Source organism: Sander lucioperca, chromosome 2 (genome assembly GCF_008315115.2).
Source record: "Sander lucioperca isolate FBNREF2018 chromosome 2, SLUC_FBN_1.2, whole genome shotgun sequence".
In the NCBI taxonomy this organism is placed as follows: Eukaryota; Metazoa; Chordata; class Actinopteri; order Perciformes; family Percidae; genus Sander; species Sander lucioperca.
The window spans coordinates 23489686-23514697 of NC_050174.1; the positions used below are offsets into that span (position 1 = coordinate 23489686).

Below are 25012 nucleotides of genomic sequence, written 5' to 3' on the forward strand. Positions count from 1 at the left end.
TTTACTGGGCTTCTAATGGGTTTTACAGTTGCTGCAGGGTCACAACTGCAGAGAGACAGAGAGAGACGAGAGAGAGAGACAGAGAGAGAGATAGAGAGAGAGAGACAGAGAGAGACGAGAGAGAGAGAGATAGAGAGACAGAGAGACAGAGAGAGAGAGAGAGAGAGAGAGAGACAGACATACAGAGAGAGACAGACATACAGAGAGAGAGAGAGAGATAGAGACAGACAGAGAGACAGACAGGGAGAGAGGTGGGGGAAATGTGAAGCTGCTGGTAATTGCTCGGTAACCTTATCTTCGCTGTGGAAATCCTGCTCGCTAATTTCTCCAGTACCCATAGCAGAACCGATTACTACGGACCTTATCAATACTCTGGTTTTTACTCAGGTAGAACTGCTTCCTGTTTAGAAGCATTTAAAAGGGAAACACAGACCTAAGACCCAGTTTCATTCTGACAGCGTGGAGTGGAGGCGAGCATCACTTCCTCATCACACCACTTTAATTTCAACAACATGCTCCCTGCACTGGGGTCCAGACCATGCTTCCTAATAGGGCTGCACAGTTTTTTTTTATCGATATAGCGTTGATATCACTACGATGACACAGCGAGATTGGAGACACTCTAAAAAAATTGTGTTAGTTGGTAGAAAAGATCAGCAGAAAAGCGCACACTTTAAAATGTAACTTTAATGGTGTCTTTTATATTCAACTCAATGTTCAATTTGTTCAATAAAAGAAAGTTGGAAATGATTTCCTGTTATTTGTGTGAAATTTAACAAGCAGTTTGTTGTATTTTAGCAGAATACTGAAAGCAGCAGAACTGAGAACACTTTAATATCTGTTCATTTATCCTAAGTAATATCGTTATCGCGGTATTCAACAACGTTATCGCATATTTTCCTCAATTCATACCAGCCCTACTTCCTAATCATTTTAGAGAGCCCTTTGACCGTTGGTCTGTGGGCCATGTTGAGGTCTGGATGACACTCTGAATTAGGGATGCACCGAATCCTGATTTTTGGGGTTCGGCCGAATACCGAAACCGAATACTGAATACTACTCCCATCCTCAGTCCATTAACACAGTTAACAGTGTTTGTTTGGTGTAGGGCTAGCAAAGCTGGTAATGGTCGTCTGGTTAACACAGGTTTTTAGCTGTGACTCTCCTTCCTTTGGCATACCTGAAGTTGCTGCGTTTTGGCTGCTGTCTGTAGATTCCTTCATGCACAACTCGTATTCTTTCGGATGTTTCATACGCAAATGTTTTAACAGTGGCAATGTTATGTATTGTTTAGGGTCCTTGCCCCCACGACACAAATCGGCATTGCAAATTGAACATGTAGCTCGACTTGAATCGCCTTCTTTTGACTGTACTGCCAAACAACAATTGTTTTGCTCATGAGTTCGATTTTCACTTTTTCACAGCCTACTGCATTGGATGGTCCACCTACGTAAACACCTTCCCGTAGTCAATGGCGGCTTCATTACGCCGACCAGCGTAGCGTGCATAGTGCAAGCGTAGGGTTCGGTGGAACAAAATTCTAAGGTTCGACAGAAACCTGGATTCGGTGCATCCCTGCTCTGAATAACATCTAAAAAACTAATGGCTAGGTTCCCATGAAAGTAGGATCTTTAGTGTCATTTTAAGACCCTTTCTCTAGCTTCGCCATCAAGTCACTATTTCCACTTGTACACAGGAATTATGACAATCTAACACACCAACTGACTTGAACTCGCTAAGCACATCTGCCCCCCAGAGGAAGATTTGATTTTAATGACATCATGACCTTTTCTCTCGCTGTGGTAAGGCTCTGAGAAGAGCATGATCATGGTTTGTTCTGTTCAACAATTTCTTACCATAGGGTGTTATCGATATTTGCTGGCTGGACTTAACTTGTTTTTGTGTTTTACTTGTTATAATAAGCGTCTATTTTGTTTTGAGTCCTTCCATCACATAATTCAATAGTTTCTATGAACAAAGTCATTACTGATTATAGTAAAATGTATACATTGTTTTGAAATGATAAGTCAAAAATTTGAAATGGAAAGTGGGGAGGTATGACAGCATAAAGAGGGATGTTCAACAGGGATCAGGTCAATGTGCTGGTAGTCTCGCATGTCCAGACCTTCCTCCAAAGCGCTGCAGAGGAGGGTCTGGCTAACCCACACAGCATTCCGGGATGGGAGAAAAACGTGCTCTGGTTTATTGGCATTTCTTTAAACCAATCACAATCGTCTTGGACGGTGCCTCTGCAAAATAGCCTCGGGAAGGAACTTGTTTTGGTGGAACGTGTACGTTCAAAAGTTGTTTTAGTCGTGCAACAAAAAACTCAGATTGGACAGATATGGCGTTTTTCCATTTCCATCGACTCACCTCGACTACTTTTTTGGTTTTCCATTATGAAAAAAAGTCCCTGGTACCTGCCAACAGGTACTTTTTTAGTGTTACCTCCATCGAGGTTCCAAGCGAGCTGAGCCGATACCAAAAGGTGACGTGAAAACCTGCAGACTACTGATTGGTCGGAGAGAATCGTCACTAATCACTGCGTCATCATTGCTAGCGACAGACGGGGGTGTCCTGAACAAAACCACCATTTTTAAATAGTGTAGTGGAAGTTTTCTTGTTAACAGCAGGAGAGTAGATTTAAAGAACACAAGGAATGAAACTAATAAAGATTTACTGAGAATAAAACCAAAGTTTGGTCTTCGAGTATTTATTTACATTTGCAAATGCAGAGAAAACAGTTTCACAAGTACCACGGCACATCTGAAAGGGTCTTCTGACCAAGCTTAACAATTCATAGATCTATATAGCAGAAACTCACTTAAACCACCCCCCTTCAGGATAAGTTTAGCAGCTACACAGATGAAAAAACACCATAAACAGTCATAATGACTTTACAACCTTTCCCCTCTGCTCCTGTTTCCCACTTTAGCCTAAACACCTTTTAAAGCAGGAGACAGAAAGAGACACAGCGCAAATGTTATGGCCCTTCTTCACCCTTATCTGCTAAAAAGGAGAGACTGAGTTCTGAAAACAAAGAATAGCTTCAACAAAGAATAACTTCAACTAGGCTCAAGGTTGTATGTCAGCTGCTTCTCCTTGGAGCTCTAGTTTAGGACAAAATCAAGAATATAAGGGAACTCTTGTAAAATATATAAGAGAATCTTGTAGGATATTAAACTATTATGTTAAAATAAAATTTTCCATTACAATAGTTTAGCCAGCGGTTGTTTTCGTCGTGCAACAGAAAACTCAGATTGGACAGATAGTCTAGCTAGCTGTCTGGATTTACCCTGCAGAGATCTGAGGAGCAGTTAACCATAGTCCTCAGAAATCCACCGGAGTTTAGAACGCCAACACAAAGAAAGAGGAAGGAGACGGAAATCCAGCTGAAAAGAAGGACATTCGGCAGAATGTCGCGAATATAGACTAATGTGCTGGTAAATAGGCGTTACAGTTTGGACATGCTCGTCATAATAGCTTTCATCATCCTTTAAGAGTATGGACCTTTTTCACAGCAGACATTTTGACTTGTAGTAGGAAAAGCACAGCTGAAATTGATAACCTTAACGATGGCTCAATTCCATCAAGTGTCCCAGTAAGCTAGTTCAGTGAGTCAGCATGAACAATACCAGGGCCTCTCCTAAGTGGAATGCAGCCATCATTAATGGTTTGGAATACACCTGTGCTTTTGACACTATGACATGTCAACATGTCTGCCATGAAAAAAGTCTATTAGTTTGTATGTGTACTCAGGCATATTAAGCTATTACAAATCACCCCTTAGGTATAATAAACTTGTAACAGATCATCCTGTTCCTCTCGCTAATCCTTCGGAGACTAAATAGAATATGTGAAGAAACACGCAGTTTGGTTCTGAATCATGACCATGGCCATATTTAGGCATTTTGCTGCAATGCTGTGCTCTTCAACAGCATACTCTAAAAGTGACATTTATACCTGGACAGAGTTTTTCAGAGTGTGCAGAGTGTAAATGTGACAAGCATTAAAATATACATATGTGAGAGTGCAGGAGAAGATGTTTATGGAGGACGTCATGGTCTACAGCTTCACATTCCTTGAGTCACAGACGGAAAAGAGCATCTCCCCCAAAACGGACACATTGTCTGTGTGAGAGATAAATGATGTCTCATGTCTTTGGCCTTTTTTTTTCTTTTAAAGCAGTGCACACACATACACGCACACACGCACACACACACGTACACATGCACACACACACTTAGAGTGGCTGCCTCTGCTGACATTTATAAAAAGCAGCTAAAGACGCATTTTTTTAGTCAGGCGTTTGTTTAACCACACTGTTGACTGTATTCCTATGTATTTTATGCTTTTGTGTTTACTTTGATTTAGTGTGATTTATTATGCTTTTTATGATTATCGATTTGTTATAATGTATTTATCTATTTGGCCTGTGAAGCACTTTGTGACTGTCTGTGATAAGTGCTGTACAAATAAACTTTACTTATTTACTTACTTAAACACAGAAACACACACAAACACACACACACGCAAAACGCACACACAAACATGCAAATGGTACTGTCTTTCTAAACTATCTTTTTAATAAACTGTACACTTACAAAGTTCTCATTGCTTCGGTTTACATGTAGGGACCCTCATTATGCTACCGTGGAAGTGTGGTGCTATTTTGAGCCTTGTTAGTGGTATAGAAATAGTGATTTCTTTTTACTTTAGCCGTGCCCCGACGACTAGCGTTATAAGCTAATTAGTGGTTTGTGATAAAACTAGTCACATTCGTATGAAAACATATCCCAGAGAACGGTTGAACTCGGACACATGTGTTATTAAAGGACAATTCCAGCGCAAAATTAACCTAGGGGTTAATAACACGTACAAACAAAGCAATACAACAGAAGACAATTTGGGTAAACTGGCCCTTTAAGGGACACAATATCCACCTGTGTTTAATAGTACAGATGGATAATACACACCGTGAAATATGTTTACTCTGGATTCATCTGAACACCCTTTAAACGTAGAAGAAAACGATGTTGTGAGCCGTCACAGCACAAGCCAGGGTTCTTAGTCATGAGACAGCAAGTAAAAGGAAAGGTGATATGAAAGTAGGATGTGTCAGTGCTGTGTCTACTATTATATCATCAGTCATAACCTCTTCACACTCAGCAAATGCAATCAGTTGGAATTAGGAAGACAGAGAGTACAGCAATACACACACACAAAAACATGCACGAACAAACAAACAAACACACACACACAGGTTTGTGGCACAATCTTTGTGGGGACCCATCAATGACATAATGCATTCCCTAGCCCCTTACTCTAACCTTAACCATCACAACTAAATTCCTAACCTTAACCTTTACCCTCACCCTAACCTAATTCTAACCCTAATCCTACAACCAAGTCTTAACACTCAAACAGCCCTTTAAAGTTGTGGGGTCCAGCATTTTGGCCCCACAAAGCCGTTGGGACCCCACAAGTATACTGTATTCCCGGTTTTTGGACCCCCCGAATATAGTTAAACAAGCCCCCCCACACACACACACACACACACACACAATCCTAAAAAGCCATAAAGGAACAAACCCACATATTGATATTGACAGACAAGGACGGCACATCATGCCTTCAGGAGCCTCAGGAATCATAATACATTCCCTGTGTGTGTGTGTGTGTGTGTGTGTGCAGGGTACAAAACAGAAGGGGGGGGGGGGGGGTTGATCATGCACAACAAAACAAAACATGCAAGAATTAAATCCATATACCATACCAATACCATTCCAATACCATGGATTGTGCCACTCGGCAAGGCATGCCAAAACACCTTTTGAACTACAACGTTCAAAGTGAAAAAAAGTATCTCAAAATGAAATAGCACAACGTGGTGTCATCATAAAACACACCGCTTTCAAGCTGGGGACCGGAGTTCACAGTCACCTATCTAGCAACTCTGACAGAGCTCTGTAGCGGCTAAAAACAACAAGCAACTGCCGCACTATATACTTTTACTTTTTTACTTCTATTTTAGGTATATTAAAGTTGTGTGGACTCACCGTGGCTGACTGAATGTAGTTTGACTGTTTTGGAGATCTTCTCTTCGCAGTTGGGCGTGCAGGACTTCCGGCTGACTTTGGATTTGAACAGAGTGTTGACCAGCGTGGACTTTCCCAAACCGCTCTGACCTGCGCACACATATAACCAAAGAAACGTTATTGCTATTTGTCACATACAAATGCAGTACAATGTAGTGGATTTCAATATCTTTAACCCATTCTAAGCATCAGGAGCAGTGGACACATACACATACAGCGTCCGGCGAGCAACTCGGGGTTCTGTGTCTCGCTCAAGAACACTTTGACATGTGGCTGGAGGAGGCCAGGATCAAACCGCCAATCTTGTGGGTGAGGGCCGACCCCTTTCTACACTCTGAGCCACATGCCAAGTGTGTGTGTAAGAGTGTCTTGCATTTATTTCTGCCATGTCTCCTTATCTGAAGAAGGCAATAAAACCCCTGCCAACTATAGTTGCTCCATTGCAGACGTTCCGCCGGATGTCCCTCTTTTAGGCTGGATGTCCGTCCCCTTCCTCTTCCTTTGTGTTGACGTTCTAAACTCTGGTGGATTTCTGAGGACTATGGTTAACTGCTCCTCAGATCTCTGCAGGGTAAATCCAGACAGCTAGCTAGACTATCTGTCCAATCTGAGTTTTCTGTTGCACGACTAAAACTACTTTTGAACATACACGTTCCACCAAAACAAGTTCCTTCCAGAGGCTATTTAGCAGAGGCGCCGTTGCTCCATCCAGCACTTAGCGCCGCCCAAGACGACTGTGATTGGTTTAAAGAAATGCCAATAAACCAGAGCACGTTTTTCTCCCATCCTGGAATGCTGTGTGGACAAGAGCTGTAATCGGGCCTTAAAAGTTAGGCCCGACAAGGCCCGAGCCCGACAGATTTAAAATGTGCGCACGCACACAGCTCTTTTGCCTTTTGTCAAGAATGAGTCATTTATACATTTTTTAACATCATTTATTCATGACTAACATAGGCTATAGGCCACTTGTAAGTTAGAACAAAGAAATAAAAGTCCTCCAGAGGCCAGCCTCTGTTTCACCTCCTCAGCATCCCTTTTCGCGCTAATCGAAAAGCATCACCTGACCGCAACCCGGAGCGGAAGCCCAAGCCCGGCCCGAGCCAGTGTAAAATGATAGAAATTATGACCGAACCTGACCTGTCGGGACCTGTCGGGACCCGTCGGGTTCGGGCAAAGATCTTCAGCTCTAGACCCTCCTCTGCAGCGCTGTGGAGGAAGGTCTGGCTAAACCCCTTTGATTTGTTAAACACAGATGAAGCAAATTTCATTTCAAGTTTGACAGCAAGACTAAATATGTTGTTTACATATTTTTTTATGTGACAGAGGGCTGTCAAAGTGGTGTTAGTGGTGGATATGTGGCATTCTTTAAAAAAAAAAAATAAACCTGAATGAGAAATGTTTATTCTAAGTCACATACAGGTATACTTTTAATGCTGTCTGTTAGTGTGTCCATATATTTTAAAGTAAACACGCATCAGCCCTCAAAAATAATACTGGAATTAGAAATAAGTATCAAGGGCAAACTTCCTGTTTTCAATCAAACAGCAAGGGAAGTGTATATCATCTGTTTGTGTGTGAGGCAGGAAAGAGAAGACAGCCTCAACTCTCAAAACCACTTCCTCCTCACAGAATCATACTTCCTCTTCCAATACAAAAAGCAAACTATATTATCTCAAAGTGGAAGAGACCCAGCAACCCCACACACACACACACACACACACACACACCCTGTACCCAGTATATTTAACCAAGGCTGGTGCGTTATTATGCAACCCATGCAACATTGAGTTAAGTCCCGTCCCTCAATAGCATTCACACACTACTATTGGCCAGGCGTCCATGCTTATGCAAGGTAACGTTACCCGATTTGTTCAGGTTCTATCCCCTGACCAATCGGCTATCCTAACCTTAACCACTCGAGGTCAATGCCTAACCCATCCTCACTGCAGAGGAGGGTCTGGCTAGTCAACACAGCATTCCGGAATGGGAGAAAAACGTGCTCTGGTTTATTGGCATTTCTTTAAACCAATCACAATCGTCCTGGGCGGTGCTAAACTCCGCACAGAGCGGCTGTAAAATAGCCTCGGGAAGGAACTTGTTTTGGTGGAACGTGTACTTTCAAAGGTTGTTTTAGTCGTGCAACAGAAAACTCAGATTGGACAGATAGTCTAGCTAGCTGTCTGGATTTACCCTGCAGAGATCTGAGGAGCAGTTAACCATAGTCCTCAGAAATCCACCGGAGTTTAGAACGGCAACACAAAGAAAGAGGAAGGGGACGGACATTGGCGAAAATACATGCATCCGGCAGAATTTCCTGCGGCACCAGAGCAATCCCGGAAGTGGAACGTCGAGGATACAGAATATGTAATGAGTGATCTCCGTTACAGCAAACATGTCCAGTTACCCTGCTGTGTAGCTGAACTGCACATACACACAGCATACCCACACAGCACACAGAGTGTCTTTTCAAACACAATGTAATTGTAGATGTAGGACAAGTTTCTTCTAAGGGAAAAGGGAAAACACAAAGAACTGTTTTGAAATCCTGTGACATTTTGGTGACCTGGTGGCCATCATGTGAGCCAAACTGCAAGCTTGCCACAGTGGAGAGCTTTGCTGAGTGGCTCTGATAGAAGCCAACCTCTCTGTGGAGCTCTGTGATTGGCCACAGCACAGCAGGATGACTGGTTTGAATCAGAGAGGATTTTAGCAGTTGGCTAACACGATGCGCACACACACACACACACACACACACACACACACACACACACACACATTTGACATGACAGTGATGTAGTTGGAGGCGAGGAGGAACTACAGGCTATTTTAGCTTAGATTTGTCCTCTACATGCTGCTCACAAACAAACTTTTTTGTTCTCTTCGCTTGTATTCCAAACTGTAACGGCTCCCTGATCAGACAGCTGCCTGCACCACACACACACACACACACACACACACACACACACACACACACACACACACACACACACACACACACACACACGTGTCGGTTTTGTGTGCAATACATTAGCACAATGATGATGTAACTTGGATAACAAAGCAGGCGCTGTTTGTGAGCAGTGTCTGAAATTAACTTTCTGACTCACCGGCCAAGTTGGCTGGTATCCAAGCATATTTTTTTATTTTCAGGTTTTTTTTGTAACATACATCACTAAACTTTCTGGTTGGGGTTGTAAGACCTGGGGTCCGTTTCAGGAAGGAGGTTTAACAAACTCTAAGTCTAACCTCACTCAGAGTTAAGCGCCTGCCCCACCCCTATAAAAAAGCAGCATGAATTGAGCAATCATACTACGATTCACCATGGCAACAACCACAAACAAACGGTTTCGGTGGAAATACAAATGCGCACATACAGCGAGTTTGAACATGTATTTAGTTAAAAAACCAACAACATGGCTGCTGCTGCAAAATAGCGGGAATTGGTGTGGGAGAAAATTGCTGCTCAAGTCAATACGTAAGCTCTAATATAGTGTATTAATTGCATATTTAATCACAGGTAACCTACAATATTACTGGTGAAAAGTGGAATGGTAATAGTCTACACCTATAATTTCATTTAGGTGCAATCCTGCGGGCGAAAAAGTAAACTACTACTAATCCCATTCGGAGGTTGCAGCACCATCATTAACAGAATTATGATTTACAATCATTTATTTCTTTTTAATGTCTCTTACTGGTTTGTGTCCAGGGAACTCTATAAAAACGTTTAAAAAAACGTTTCAGAGCGAGTCACACTCTTCTGACGGAGCTTTGCCATACAGTGGCTTTACTAAAAAGAAAACTGCCGTTTGCAAAAAAACGTCATGTGACACAAATAATGTGCTGGGATGTAGAGCATGTCCTAAAATCCTCTCATAGGTGGTGGTGATGGCGCAGTGGATATGACACATATCTTTGGTGTGGGAGACCTGGGTTCGATTCCCACTGTGATACATCAACCAATGTGTCCCTGAGCAAGACACTTAACCCACAGTTGCTCCAGAGGTGTGCGACCTCTGATATATAGCAATTGTAAGTCGCTTTGGATAAAAGCGTCAGCTAAATGATATGTAATGTCAAAACGATACCGCTCAAATAGGAAGTTATCTGGAAATGAAAATACATCTTAAGTCGGGGCCTCAATATCATCTCCCGACGTATGTTTAACACCCTGCGGAGTAATACAGCTTCTTCATCAACGGGATCGTCGACCAAAGGAAATGCCATGTTTTGAGGAAAAAAACGTTTTACAGTCTGCCTAACAACCAACCCTGTTTTTTTATTCATGCAGATAAACTGGTCTAAAATGTGCCTGATACAGACTGAATGAATGAATGAGGAAACGAAAGAGCGCTGTGTCAGAGGGAGGAGACTGAGAGAAACTCGAGGTTTATTGAAGAAAACCTGCTCCCGACCAGGTTAGGTTCACAGGCCTTTCATCATGCTTTCTTTTAGAAAGCTGGCCAAAAATCACCACATACTGGCTAATGAACTAGCCTGAGGTAAACCTGTGGTGGCTGGCGTTCCGGTATGTGCATGTGTCAGTGTATATTTGTGTGTGTGTGTGTGTGTGTCCCCTCGCGATGCTCAAAATGTGCAGACAGCAGAGGAACAGAAGAAAGTAGCTGCAGCTTCACCAAAATGAAGACTGAACAACAGAACTATTTTGTTACAAATCCCTCTGAGATTTATTTGCCAAACGGAAAATGTACCCGCATTTGGTGCCTGGAGATAGGCCTGTAACAATATATATTTTTTTTTTTTACATAATCACAGTTTCTTTGTTTAACCGCAATTAATTGCTATGAGCTAAGGTCCGGAAAACTATATAATACTGCACTATTGTCAATTGTATATTCATGAAGGAAAAAAAATACAATGTTTAGTGATAATAAAGAGAAGTGGTTTACTTCATAGGCTGTGTACTTGTGTTATTACATTATATAGGTCACATGACATGATGTTTACTGGGATTCATTCAAAACTTTAATGTATTTGGAAAAGTAATAATTCAATAAATGTGTATGTAAATTTGACTGAAAGAGACAATTATATAGTTACTGGCAATTATTTCTGAGACAAATAATTGCACAGCAAAATTTTAAATTGTTACAGCTCTATCTGGCGACCCTGTGTGTGAGACTCACCGACCACCATGATGTTGAACTCCAGGCCGACCTTCATGGTCTTGCGCCTCATCTGGTCCAGCACTGCCTCGATGCCCACGTAGCCAAACAGGTCAGTGCCTCGGATGAAGCTCATCTGTAGGCCTGGCCCTGACTGGCACAGCTCCACCTTCACCTCTGCCTCCAGCTCCATCTCCATCTCTTTCTTCATTTCTCCTTCCTCCATTCCCTTCTCCTCCGGCTCTGTACGAACCTCCTCTATATCTGGAGTGGAATTCTGGGTGTTCATGCCGGCTGCTTTTTCTCGGCACGTGCCCTCATCTTCTTGCTTTTGTCCCATGATGCCCCTCTCCTTCTCCTCACTCTCCTCCATTGGGCTGAGCGGGTCTGTCTCCAGCTCTCCCGCAGTTTCTGTGGGTAAAGAAAGAGATGATGGTCAGAGACACGTTATGCTACTGATTTGGCTTTCTGGAGGTTCAAGTTTGCATTTTTGGATTGCAGCAGCTGACAGTTTTGCATTCTGCAACAATAATCACAGTTTTCTATGGTGGACACACTATGTAATGAAGAAACTGTTTCTAAAGTACCCCAATCTCTTTCATCCGTACACAAACAGAAATGTAAAAAAAATGATTATTTGTGGGTTTACAACAATCACACACACATGCACACACACTGTATGGTTCTCCAAGGCTAACACAAGCATGTTCACACACAAACAGAGACACGTTGTAGAACTTACAGTAGCTGGTCCCTAACCCTTCTTATATCTCTGTGTGTCTGGTTGGTGCTGTAAGAGGATTGCATGACACTGACAATCCCCCTGAGAACTTGTAGCTGTGTGTGTGTGTGTGTGTGTGTGTGTGTGTGTGTGTGTGTGTGTGTGTGTGTGAGTGTGCGTGCGGACATACAAATACTCTCAAATGCAATTATGACACAGTCGTCTGCAACTAGTACGACTGAAGCATGTTTGTGTGTTTCTGAATAACCTAATGAGCTATAGCATTTTACAGGTCCTTACTCTCACGCACATGTGCGCACACACATGCACGCACACTGTTGGAGGCTGTTGGTTAGTGTTAGTCCACTCCACATGATTTAATCAGCTATAAATATCCAACTGTACATCCACTGGAACGGAACTAATCCCCATGAGTCAGGACAGAGAAGGGCAGAGACACAGAAACACAGTTTTTTTTTTTTTTTATGCATCATTACATGTTACACTCTAGTGTTTTACTACTAAAAATAATATGAATTTAGCACATGTGGAAATGTATTTGCTGAATAAATAATGAGTTTTACCAGGAAGGGAGGATCTAACAAAAAGATGCAGTTGGTTGTGTTTTTGTAGACCACTAGGGATTAAAAGTCAAAATATCTTCGACTTCTTCTACATATATTTTGACCATTGTTGTATTTATGTGTCTCTTGTGAGTCCCCCAACTTTACGAGTGCCCCTTTACATGGATCTGTATCACACACTTTGAGATGAACTTGGAGAAACACGGATGTTTTGAGAGACAGCTGTTCATCGGAGGCATACCTCCATGAATTCTTACCCAGGTATGCGCCTTCAATTAGTTTATTCTGTAAATATTTAAAGCAACACCAAAGCACTTTTCCTCTTCGGTCCCCCTACAGGTTGGAAGCGGAAGTGTCCATTACCGCTGTCTCATTCAAACTACAGATCCACTACCCGATCTGGAAAAGTTGCATAGTGCGGTTATAGACGATAGAGGGCCGCAAAGCGAATGCAGGAGTTCCGTTCACCCTGTTACGAATTGATGAGCCACTGAAACGATTTTGGAAACAATATTTTAAGGTACAAAATAATCTTTGGTGTTGCTTTAAAATGCTCACCGAGAAAAAACAAGTTGCAGAGTAGTTAGTTCATCTTATATAAATGAACAATTTCAAATATCATAAATATAGTATATTATAGTTCAGTTTTCCTCATTTCCTCATTCGTTTTTGTCTCTGAGTGATTTCCTAAACTGTATAATGTTACACTAAATGCCATGAAAGATGAGATACAATGTCTTTGGCTAATAAAATAAACGGTATGTGGCTCAATATGTAACTGTAAAGACTAGAGCACAAAAAAAATGTGGAGACACAGAGACATGTACAGGACAAAGTAGCCCATGGAGTTACTGGTGAGTAGCTATGCATGTGAAAAGCAAAGTGTGTCCAACCACAGGAGAAAGAATCAACCCCAGGCAGTGTTTGCTCAGGGTGGCAGAAATACAAAAGAAAGGCAAGAAAGAGAGAGACAGAAGGAGACTGGCCTTTCCTTCTCATATTGATTCATATAATAAAACATGATTTATCACAAACATGTAGATGTTTGTAATATTGTTGGTAATGTCAAGGACTGTATAACTGTATAGGTGAGAATACAGCCAACCATACCCACCTCCTTCTCTGACAAGTACATTGATTTCATTGTACCATCTGGTTTGCAATTGAATTGAATTGTGTTATAAAGAAGCAAAGTTAAATATTATGGAAATATTATTATCTAGAGCTGTTTCTTTTTAGTTTCTGTTGTCTGTTGTTTGTGTTTTTACACACACAAGGCAAACAATCTAACTTGTACATGGCATTAGGCTTTCTGAATAAAACTGGTACATATACAGTACAACACTGCTGAGAGAAGTATCACAGGGATATTTTAAAATATTGTAGTTATGTTAGAATTTACATACATAATCCAAGTACGTACAGTATGTATGCATATTTGGGATATTATAAGAATAACATACAGGGCCTGAAATGAAAAGGTCAACTAGGGCTCCAGATTTTTTTGTTTCTGTACTTGATACTGCTTGAGTGTTTTCATGCTTTTTTAATCGCCAGCGAGGAGCAGAGGGAACGAGCAGCCCGCTATAACCAGCTGGCCAGTTAGCTAGCTTGCTAATTCCACCATGCTTTCCTGCTACAGTGGTTACAGAATATTTGTCGAAATTTGTCACTCATTCTGGCTATAGTTTTCCTACACTCTGACAAGAGTGTGTGGATTAAACATTAAGTTGTTAAATTTGACTCAGTAGTGGCTGGCCGGCTTGCTAGTTAGCTAGCTAGCTTGCTATCTAGGGGCCTCAGTTCTCAGTTTAGAACAGGGGTCAGCAACCTTAGCCATGCATGTGGGTAGCTTAACCAATGGCACACTAGCAACAATTGTGCAAGAGAGGTCTAATGTTACGGTCTTTAAATTAAGTTTTACGGTATAGCACATTATTTTAAGGCTTATTTTGTAATGTGTAGGGATGTAGATCTTTTAAAAGACACATTTCTGTTGATATAAATATACCTATAAAAGTTGTTATGTCTCATACATTTGCTCTCTTATGGACATAATGTGCGAAAATAAATATTCCAGTATAGTAAGAACCTGAGGGAGGGACCTGATGAGATACAGATGAAAAACGAGGAGAGCCTTCTGTGTGTGCCCACTTGACTTTGGTCGTTTGCTTGCTTTTTTCACATCTGTCTTTTTTTTCTCGTGCACTGATACACTTAAACTGAGCAGCCCATTAGAGTGATTCCTCTCACCCACAGGCTCAGACGCCAATTCAACGTGCTGAATTGGCTGGAAAAAAGCAGACAAAGGGGCCGACTATTGCCAACGGTGCGGGACACATTTCAACAACTAAAGGCGACTGGGCACTGTCAGCCCAACTTTGGCCGGCCGTCTTGTTGTTGTGTCTTATTCCAAGTTTTCCTTGCTGTTTCTTTTAAAGCAACACTATGTAACTTTTAGCTGCAGCTGTAGTTCCAATGAAACAACCTGTAGGGGGATCGAAGCAGCGGGTAGCGCGAGCTGTAGTTCAAACGAGACAACCTGTAGGGGTACCGAAGCGGGAAAAGTTACATAGTGTTGCTTTAACATTTGCAGTTGCAAACCAATTTCCCCCGAATGTGTCAACAGCATTGGTAATGAATTAGAATGTTTTTGCACTGATCCACACAGAACTACACTGAAAAATCCCATTCAGTATGATTGCAGAGGGGGCAAATGTTGTAACCTCACAATATAACATGTTCTAACCTGAGGTTTCCCCAACGTCATCCGCCAAACACTTGTCTAAACAATGTCATGACAAAGATCCGATGACGAAGAAGCAGTTCACCTACAGGAACCAAGCAGCAACAGCCTCGCCTACTGTGTTCTTTAGAGGTGTTAATGGACCTGGGATTGGTTAAGTAGGGGGGAGGCCATCAGCCATCACTTGTTGAAACATTTGGGCTGAGAGAGGGATTGTCCTCTCGAAACAATTGACACAATGTTTGCATTTACCAAATGGTTTAAAGGCACAGTGGTATGTCATCATTCAGAGAGATATTTGCATTGACTGCAATATTCATGTATTATTCCCATCAGCACTTTAAAAGCATGATCTAAAGACATAATGACATTGCTGAAACACCATCAAGCGTGATGAGAAACATGGTGGATGAGCATGGATGATACTCTGTTCCCCCTTATTACATCAATTCATTCTGTTGCTGTCTGAATGGGGCTTTGGTCTGACTCCCTACCACGACATTCCCAAGCCAAACTCATTCCGGTCTTGTCAATGACAGACCATGACAGCTCAGGTGTCTACTCTACCCAAGGCCCAAGGCCTTTTTAGTCATGTTCAGTTTTAAATGTGTGTTTGAAACAAACTATTTTGTACGTGTCACCCAACATATACCCCAGGTGTAGTCCACTCAAGAAAAGTGGAGGGAGTTGCTGTGTGATGAATGAAAAAGAGAGCTTCAGAGAAAAGCCAGAAAGTTTCAAAATACAGACACGGCAAATTGTCGGTGTGATTGCGCCCTCAGAACGAGGGTTTAAGTTGTTGTTAGACAATCTGACAAGCACTTTGTTTGAAGCAGACGGAGACCTTTTAATCAGACTCTCTACAATGACGTGCCCCGGCCAAGCCCAGCTTACTCAAGCATCGTCAATGACAGACCATGATAGCTTCGGTGTGAACCCAAACTATGCCAACTGAATTCTTCAGTGCTTTTTTAAGTCCTATTCAGCTTGACCTGGAACTGAGTGGAGTTCCAAATGGGTAGAACATTTTACAGAAGACATAAGCAATTAGAGTTTGAGATGAGGATAAACTCTGAAGTAGACAGAATTAGTAATGAGCTGGCAGAAGCTCACACCAATTCATTTATGAAGCATGGATCTGCACCTCCACAAGTATTGAGCGGCATGGCTTACGCTGCTTTCGCAAAAGTAATACAAAGTAGTAGGGAGTCCCTGGCCTCTCATAAATATGTAGCTATGTGGGTGAGTTGTGTTAATCATGTAATCTACACACTCTCTGACGGGGCAGTCGTTTTGTGACGTAGCCGGCGCACTACACGCGACAAAGTAGTTCATTTGTTTCTTGAGAACAGAATAGCTCTGTTTGTGGTCTTTCTTTTTAACATGGTATGCATGGATGAAACTATTTTAATACATTCCGTATAGAGGTCGACCGATAGTGGATTTTACCGATACCGATAGCTAGGTTGGGCCGTATTTGCCGATAACCGATTAATCGACCGATAGTATTTATAACTTATACAGTTGACAAAATACATACATTTTTTCAAAAAAAGTCCAGACGCTTTTGCCAATAATCAAAATAATAATGTCATATTCATTGATATTACACCCACAGCAATGCTACACAAGCATGTGTGTTGTCTAAAACAGTTCTCCTACATATTTGGAGTCATCCAGTGCAAAAATAAACATAATGAGCATTATAATTCATATAAAGGACAAACAATCTCAAAACAGTGACGCCATTCTTCTCTGTAGAACGGTTTAGAACGGTAACAGACGATCTCTGACCTGGAGGGATCTATCTTTCCCACTTTATACTATATATATATTTGTTCTCGCTTGGATGCCCATATAAGGCGTAATGTGTGACGGACCTGCCTTCCCATTGGTTGAAAACATAAACAAAGGCATCATGGGAGATCCCCTTGTCGGTAGCACCTACTGTCTATGGGTAGCACGGAGTTAGCGGCAGAAATGACCGAAAACATGATGAATTATGGACATCAAGTGGATAAATCTTGGATGTAACAGTTTGGATTTAATGCTCAACAACCCCGAAAAAAGCCACAAGTTCCAGGCTGGATAGAAAATCACCTGTAGAGGCTAGAAAGACACCAAAGACACCCCCGTGACGGCTAACTCGTTAGCTTTTAGCTGCAGCAATCAGTAAGTCTCTACGTTTAACTGTTATTAAATGATCTAAATATGAATCAGAGGTGCCGTTTGGGATCGTGGACGAGCCTTTAGGGTTCCGATTCTGACATTTGGGTCGGACTTGCGTTTATTTTTGTCAGTGTTTTAACCGCTTGAGGTAAGTTAGCCTACTACTAATGTTTAGCGTCATCTCAGCCTCAAAAGCAAACAAATATACTGTTGTGCTTTTCTTTCTCTACTAATGCAGCATCTATTCAACAAATTAATATGTACTGTATACATACCTTTTTGCTGTCGATGCTTTAAACGAGCATCTGATGTCAGCCTTCTCCGCACAGTATGTGCTCTCTGTGCAGCGCGCAGTAACACGTGTCGAAAATAAACACCAGGCATCAGTGATAGTTTTTATTTCGCCTCTAGAGGCTGCTATTGTAATGCATGATGCCAGCAGACCCTTCTCAGCTCTCGCGTACTGTGTAATGAATGACAGCGCGCGCTTCTCAGCCGCTCCAGCAACGGACGCAACCATCGGTATGGATTTTTGCCGATAACGATAGTTCCACCAATCAACTATCAGTGCCGATTAATCGGCAAAACCAATGAATCGGTCAACCTCTAATTCCGTATCTGTGTCAATCATAACGAGCATCAGGAGAAATATGCATAAAGTCGAGCTTCTCTCAACTTTACCTTGTAACGCCGCCGGTCGCGTTTTAAAGCTATAGTGCGTAGTTTCTGTTGCCCCCATGATCATTCTACGTAATGACAACAGTAGTGTTGTTGCATCCACATGACACAAGCCTTCCGTAATCGCGCACGCGCCCCCACCCCTCCTCCACGCAGTTGCTAGTAGCCAAGGGGGACACTGACTTCAGAAGAGGTCATTATCTTCACTTGAGTTTCTGTGCGCGAAAGTCACCGGACGCCACAATCTTCTGAACATAGCCATAATGAGAAATACAGAGAGTTGTGTGGAGCTGATAGTCTTAATTAGCTTTGTAGCAACTCATTTGGCAATGGCTTGAATGTAACAGACGCTCATTAATATCAAAAAAGGTTATGCACTAAAGCTTTAAGTCTATGTAGCTCAGCGGACGCCACTGTCCCCTGCCTAATTTAAACAAGTAGAGATTCCCTTATATAAATACAATGACCAATACAACTTCTGATTACTACTAAAACTATCCTCATTTCCTCCCAACACACTGTTGATGTCCTCAAACAACACAGTTGACAGGACATAAAACCGTCATAGTGAGCCAAAGGAACAGAAATATAGTGTACAGAGACGTCTTTTAGGGTGCAACTCCTTTGACCCAAACAAATATGGCAACCAGATAACTCATTTGATCTAGAATTGAGAGTTGTTGAACAACCTGCTGGGTTTTGTTTCTGGTTCTTCACATTTTGTTTATTTTAATATTAGTTTGTGGTCTTTATTGACCTAAATTAAGTTTCATATATATATAAAGGTTACTTCTATTTATATTTGAAAAAAAAACAGTGAGAATGCAAATGTCTGAATCGGTCGAACATGATAGTAAACTGAATGGGTCGGACAAGACATCTGATGACATCACTTTGGGCTCGGAGAAAATCTAATGCTCATTTTTCACAGTTTTCTGATGTTTTATAGACCACATGATTACTTGATTAATCAAGAAAGAAATCTGCAAATGAATAAATAATGAAAACAATTGTTAGTTGCAGCCTTACTGCATTTACTTTGTAATATATGGGGAAAATACCTTAATAAAGAGTCCGTAAGGGTCTGAAAATAACAGCAGATATGCGTGATAGTCTAGAAATACATAAATGAATAAAAAAATCAAGATATATAATATATAATGCATACATATAGATTTTTTATTAGTAGTATTATGCAGTTTTGTGACATATGGAACACAAAGAGTGGTATATGGAAAAGTGAGCGAAGCAGTTCATTGCGAATGTGCTTGGTATTCATACAGACACCACAGCATACATGTGTTTCGAAAAGCAGTTCTAGCACTTTCTGAGTCTTGCAAGACCTCCGTGCACTTCAGTTTTTTTGGGACTGACATTTAGGATCTCCGATTTAAAAGTTAGTAAGAAGCCAGCCGAGGCCTAGCAACCCTCCCACCCCCCATCCTGACCGCCAAAGTGGACCAGTCCTGTCAGCTTTCATTGTTAGCCCAGGGGACTGAGCGTACCCCACCGATACCCATGGGGGATGAGAGACACACACAAAAAAATCCTACCTTCTCTCATTCACAAAAGCCAGTTGTATGCCTCCTTGGTTGGCAGTGAAGGGCTCTCTGAAAAGAAGAACTGCCTCTGCTTTCTAAACTCCTCTTTCTGCAAAGTTTGTCCACCGCAGACGTGATGGTCCTGCACACTCTGTCAGTATCTCTCTCCCTCTCTCTGGTTCTCCCTGATCAAGAGGAGTGTGGGGAGTGGAGAAAGGGTGAGAGGCAAAAAAAAGAGAGTGAGAGCGCGGGGGGCTGTTGGTGGCTAAAGGCAGCTCCTGGATCCATTCACATGCAAATAGACCAAGAAGCTTCCACTAATCCCCGAGAGGAGAAGGACTACGCCTCCCCACTCCCCCTCCCCCGTCAGAATCATTTATCCAGCCACGGCCGAGCTGTCAGTCAGTGTGGGATGGAGCTGCAGGCCAGTTCCAAGTGGCTCCGTAACTGACCTATAAAACCAATTAGTTGAATCCAACTGTGATTCCTTAAAGGGGACATCATTGGGCTGCTTCACTCTATATTCACATTCCCTACCTTCTGCTTTCATCACTTTCTATTCTCTCTTTATCTCCACCTTTTCAAACTTCCATTTTTGACCGTCCAAAGTTTTTGGGGTTTTGTTCTAAAATCCTTCTAAACAGTGCCCTCTGACTATCAAGCTGTTGAGTTCATCTTCAGTTATTACTGAGCACTCACAGCCCCTGGGTTTTGCCTCCCAGGCAACATATGCAGCCTGTCCTAACCATCTGATTGGTGGGAGTTTTTGGGACTGCATGCGGCCTGAAAAAAGACCTGCAGACAACAAATCAAAAACTTTTTTATAACATTATATTATATATTATTTTGTAGGATTACCATTATTTGAATTATTCAGTATGAAAATGTATGTCCCTGTTCAGTCAACAGAGCTTTCAGTGTGCTTATGATAGATGTTACTGGGTGAAAGTAGGTCTAAAAAAGTAAACTTTGACCACTTTAGCTGCCGCTCGAGGCATACGTTTCCCCTGAGCACAGATTAAATCTGAGTTTCAAAAATATGTCTGTCATTATCTCGTCACATTCTAATCTTGCGCGATCTCGTTGGACGATATAGTGACAGTTCAGCAAATTTGACAAAAACTTCTTTTCATAATTCAATCTTTCTTTAAGATGCAATTAAATGACCATATTTAATAAAAACTAACATGTTACAATGCTTTTGGGAAAACACCTCTTGAGCTTTAGAAGGTTGTATAGATGGACTTTATGATTTTCTTTCTTGCTTTAGTCAAACAACATGGCCCTTGTCATCAAACATGTCTCATAGTTTTTTTTTTTGTCATTGGTCTGCAGGTGGTGTGAACAAAGTGTCACTGAATGGAGTGACAGACATTATGGTCAGGTCATGTGCACGAGTAAAAAGAGAACTAGATTTGGTTTTGTGCAGTGCTTACACACGGCTGGTGTGTGTGGTTTCAGGTGTGAAGTCTTACTACACAGCAGCTTCAGGAGCCTCTGCAAGCTTTACTCATCGTATCGCTCATTACAACAATACAATTCATTAATACATCTTTTTAATGTTATCTGTTGATTGTTGGAGCAGACGATGCAAGACAATGTTCTGTGCGAACAGACAAAGTTTTATCTTATATGACCAATACCACATTTTCTATTTGTATGTGTCTTGACAAGAACTAAATGTATTATCTTATAGATTAACACAGATATATTATCCTCAGCTAATGGATGTACACCAAAATCACATGAATTTTGTCTATCGTCCTACTATAAAAAGTCAGAAACCGATGGAAATGTGTCTTTACACACAGGAAGAGGCAGAGAAAGAGAGAAAAAAGTAAAACGTGTGACTGTGTTCTGAAAATTATTTCTGTAATTTTCACACCAGCTGCCGCAAAACTATCAGGAACTCACGTTCACACTGATAAAACTGTTTTCAAAGAAAGTACGCAGCTTGGTGTTGTGAGCGGAAGCATGTTGACTGATTTCCAAAATATGTAAATGGGCTGCATTTACATAGCGCTTTTTTAGGACTACTCAAAGCGCTTGTAGGACACCGCCATACCACCTGAGCCACAGCCACCCCTAAGTGTCAAACGGTGTCATGCACTGCAGTATAATTCTACTGAAGACACTTACACTTACGCTTACACATTATTCACCTATGGGATGCAATCTCAGCTAACTGGTTCATATTTTCAGATAATTTCATCACTCCCCCTACACAAACTGATCTGTCACTAATCTTTTTACTCAGAATTAGGTGACTAAAGGTTCTCATCTTCAGCACAATGAAGGCTCATCACGTCATGCATGTGCCATCATGTGCTGCTCTTACTTGAGAAGCAGCATAATGTCACACTGATGAAGTCACTTTGAAAGTGATAAACTGTTTATCACTTCTCAGTCCCAATTAGGGCTGCACGATATTGGAAAAAAAACCGACATTGCAAAAATTTCCCCCCCTGCGATATATATTGCGATATAAAAGAAGACTGTAATTTTTACAAGATGATGAAAACAGCTCTATTTGGAAATAATAAATCGATCTCAACGACTAGGGTGATTTTGTAAGGGAGTGCACCTACATAAAAAATAAAAAATGAAAAAGGAACTTTTCTCATGTGAGCCTGCATGTCACGCACTAGCAACAAACTGTGTGTATCCAAGAACACTTAAATCAGTGTAAATGACGTTATATCAGACACAGACTTCTGTTGTAGATTAGTGTTACGTTTCCAGCTTCACGGCTCCGAACCCTAACGTTAGTTGGGACAGACGCCTTGTTTCTTTAGGCTAATTACATTAGCTTCAGCCTGGCTGGTAGCAGCTTTACGGCAACTCTGCGGTACAAAATGGCCGGGAGACGTCGTGATAACGTTGCATTAATCAGGTGATTTATTTTGTCTTTGCAGCAAATATAAAACACTGACTACTGTAGCTTCAATACCCAAGATAATTTGAGAAAAAAAAAAATCGGAATATTTTAGAAAAAAGTGGTTAAACTATGCCACACACACACACACACACACACACACACACAAACTACTGGTTAAGTGTGTGTAGCTCACTACAATGATGACGACTATGATCTTTCAACATGGAAGATATTGGGAAACTTCTTGGTGATCAGCAGCTTTTACAGTAATCAAATCACTTAAGACGATTATAATTGTGCAATAAACCGTTTATTATGAAACTGAGAAGAGCTCACTATTGCATGTTCTTGCCAGACTGATGTCAAACTGAGCTAATGAAACTCAGGAACAGGAAACTCGCTTTATGTGACAAAGCTCAGAGACACACTCTTAAAAGGGAAAGTGTCTCTAACAGTGCGTTTACATGCAGTTTTAAAAAAAACTATTATATTCGGGTTAGTTAGCGAACGAAGTTAGCTTGCTAATTCCACCTGACACTGGTTACAGCTAACGTTCTAATCAGCCGAAAAAGTTGTCAGTCGTCTGGCGCGAACACTGTGCTGTGACAAGAGTGTGTAAATGAAACATTAAGTTATAAAATGTTACTGATTAAAAGGCCGATCGGTGTAATTTTGACATTGACATAACACGGAGGTGCTCCCGCGCTAAATCAGCCCCTTGGTTCAGTGACACCACTCGTGTGCTTAAAAGAACATGTAGATCATTGGAACGTAAGTGGTGAGTGACGAAACGAGACGAGGACCGCCTGACATGGGTAATGAGTTTTAAAAATTATAAACGAGCTCTTTCGACCGCAAGAACAGCTTATTTTTCAAATTTGATAAATTCCAACAAGAATAATCCTCAGTTTCTTTTTAACACTGTTAGAAAGCTTACACAGGTTGTTGACACCTCCCCTAGTTCAGCTTTCACTGCAAATGATTTTATGACGTTCTTCATATCAAAGGTTAACCAGATCAGAGAAAAAATTGTCTAAAACCACTACTTAAAAAGCCCAATTTAGACCCTCATGTTTTACAAAACTATAGACCTGTATCCAATCTACCATTCATGTCCAAAATTCTGGAGAGGGCTGTTGTGGAACAACTTACTGCCCACTTATCTAACAACAGCCTATTTGAGAAATGTCAATCTGGTTTCCGGTCTAGTCATTCCACGGAAACTGCCCTGACGAGAGTCATGAATGATCTTCTGCTTTCATGTGATAGTGGCCACGCATCGTTTCTAGTACTCCTCAATCTGAGCGCAGCTTTCGATACAATAGACCACACTTTACTTCTCGCCCGGCTTGAGAAACATGTTGGGATTAAAGGGACAGTACTTTCTTGGTTTAATTCTTACTTATCCAATAGATCTCAGCGTGTCATTTTTAATGAATCTACTTCTGAACTGTGCAAGGTAGGCTGTGGTATACCACAAGGGTCAGTACTGGGCCCTATGCTTTTCCATCTATATGCTCCCTCTTGGTTCTATCATCAGCAGCTTTGATGTTCAGTTTCATTGTTATGCAGATGACACACAGTTATATGTCCCTCTATTACAAAATAACCATTCACAGATTCTGAAATTACAGGCATGCCTGGCAGAAATTCAAAATTGGATGGGCAAGAATTTCTTGCTGCTTAATGCAGACAAAACAGAGCTGCTCATAGTGAGGCCAACCAAATATAGCATCCCAGTGGAGAAACAAATTTTAAATTTTAACAACTGTGTGATCACAGAGAGTGACACTGTTAAAAACTTAGGTGTCACCTTTGACAAAACTTTAACTTTCCGCCCACATATAAAGGCTATCACTAAGACTGCTTTTTACCATCTAGGCAACATTTCTCAAATAAGACCAATGCTATCAATGCATGATGCAGAAACACTAATTCATGCATTTGTCTCAAGACTCGATTACTGCAACGCACTGTTCTCAGCCCTCCCTGCCTGTATGACTAAAAGTCTCCAGCTCGTACAAAATGCGGCAGCCCGAGTTTTGACTAAGACAAAAAAATGTAGCCACATTTCACCAGTTCTGGCTGCGCTACACTGGTTACCTGTGCAAGCCAGGGCTGATTTTAAGGTTCTTCTTTTGACTTGTAAAGCCTTAAAGGGACTTGTGCCTGCCTACTTAAGTGAGCTACTTACACCATATATCACAACACGCCCCCTTCGTTCTATGGATGCTGGTCTTCTGATCGTTCCAAATATAAAAAAAAGATCAGCTGGTCACCGGGCCTTTGCCTTTCGCGCACCATCCCTCTGGAATGGTCTCCCATCCAACATTAGGGAGGCAGGCTCAGTGGATATTTTTAAATCAAGACTTAAAACATTTCTTTATTCAAAGTATTATGGACATGTTTAAAATCCATAACTTTTGAACCATTTTTTTTTTTTTTTTTTTTTTAATCATTATCATTCGTTG

At 41.4% G+C, this 25012-nt stretch overlaps 1 protein-coding gene across 3 annotated transcripts in view; it reads right to left on the reverse strand.

Annotated features, from left to right (window-relative positions):
- sept12 (septin 12) overlaps positions 1-25012 on the reverse strand; it is a 93697-nt gene that overhangs the window by 15984 nt on the left and 52701 nt on the right. For 2 of the 3 annotated variants that reach the window (XM_031292528.2, XM_031292532.2), the window contains 2 exons: positions 11246-11635; positions 6060-6188 (listed from right to left, as the gene is read on the reverse strand). In XM_031292528.2, the coding sequence (XP_031148388.1) occupies positions 6060-6188; positions 11246-11635 (519 nt within the window). Of the gene's footprint in view, positions 1-6059; positions 6189-11245; positions 11636-19675; positions 19971-25012 lie in introns of those variants that run through there. The other variant, XM_031292531.2, reaches the window with a different exon arrangement.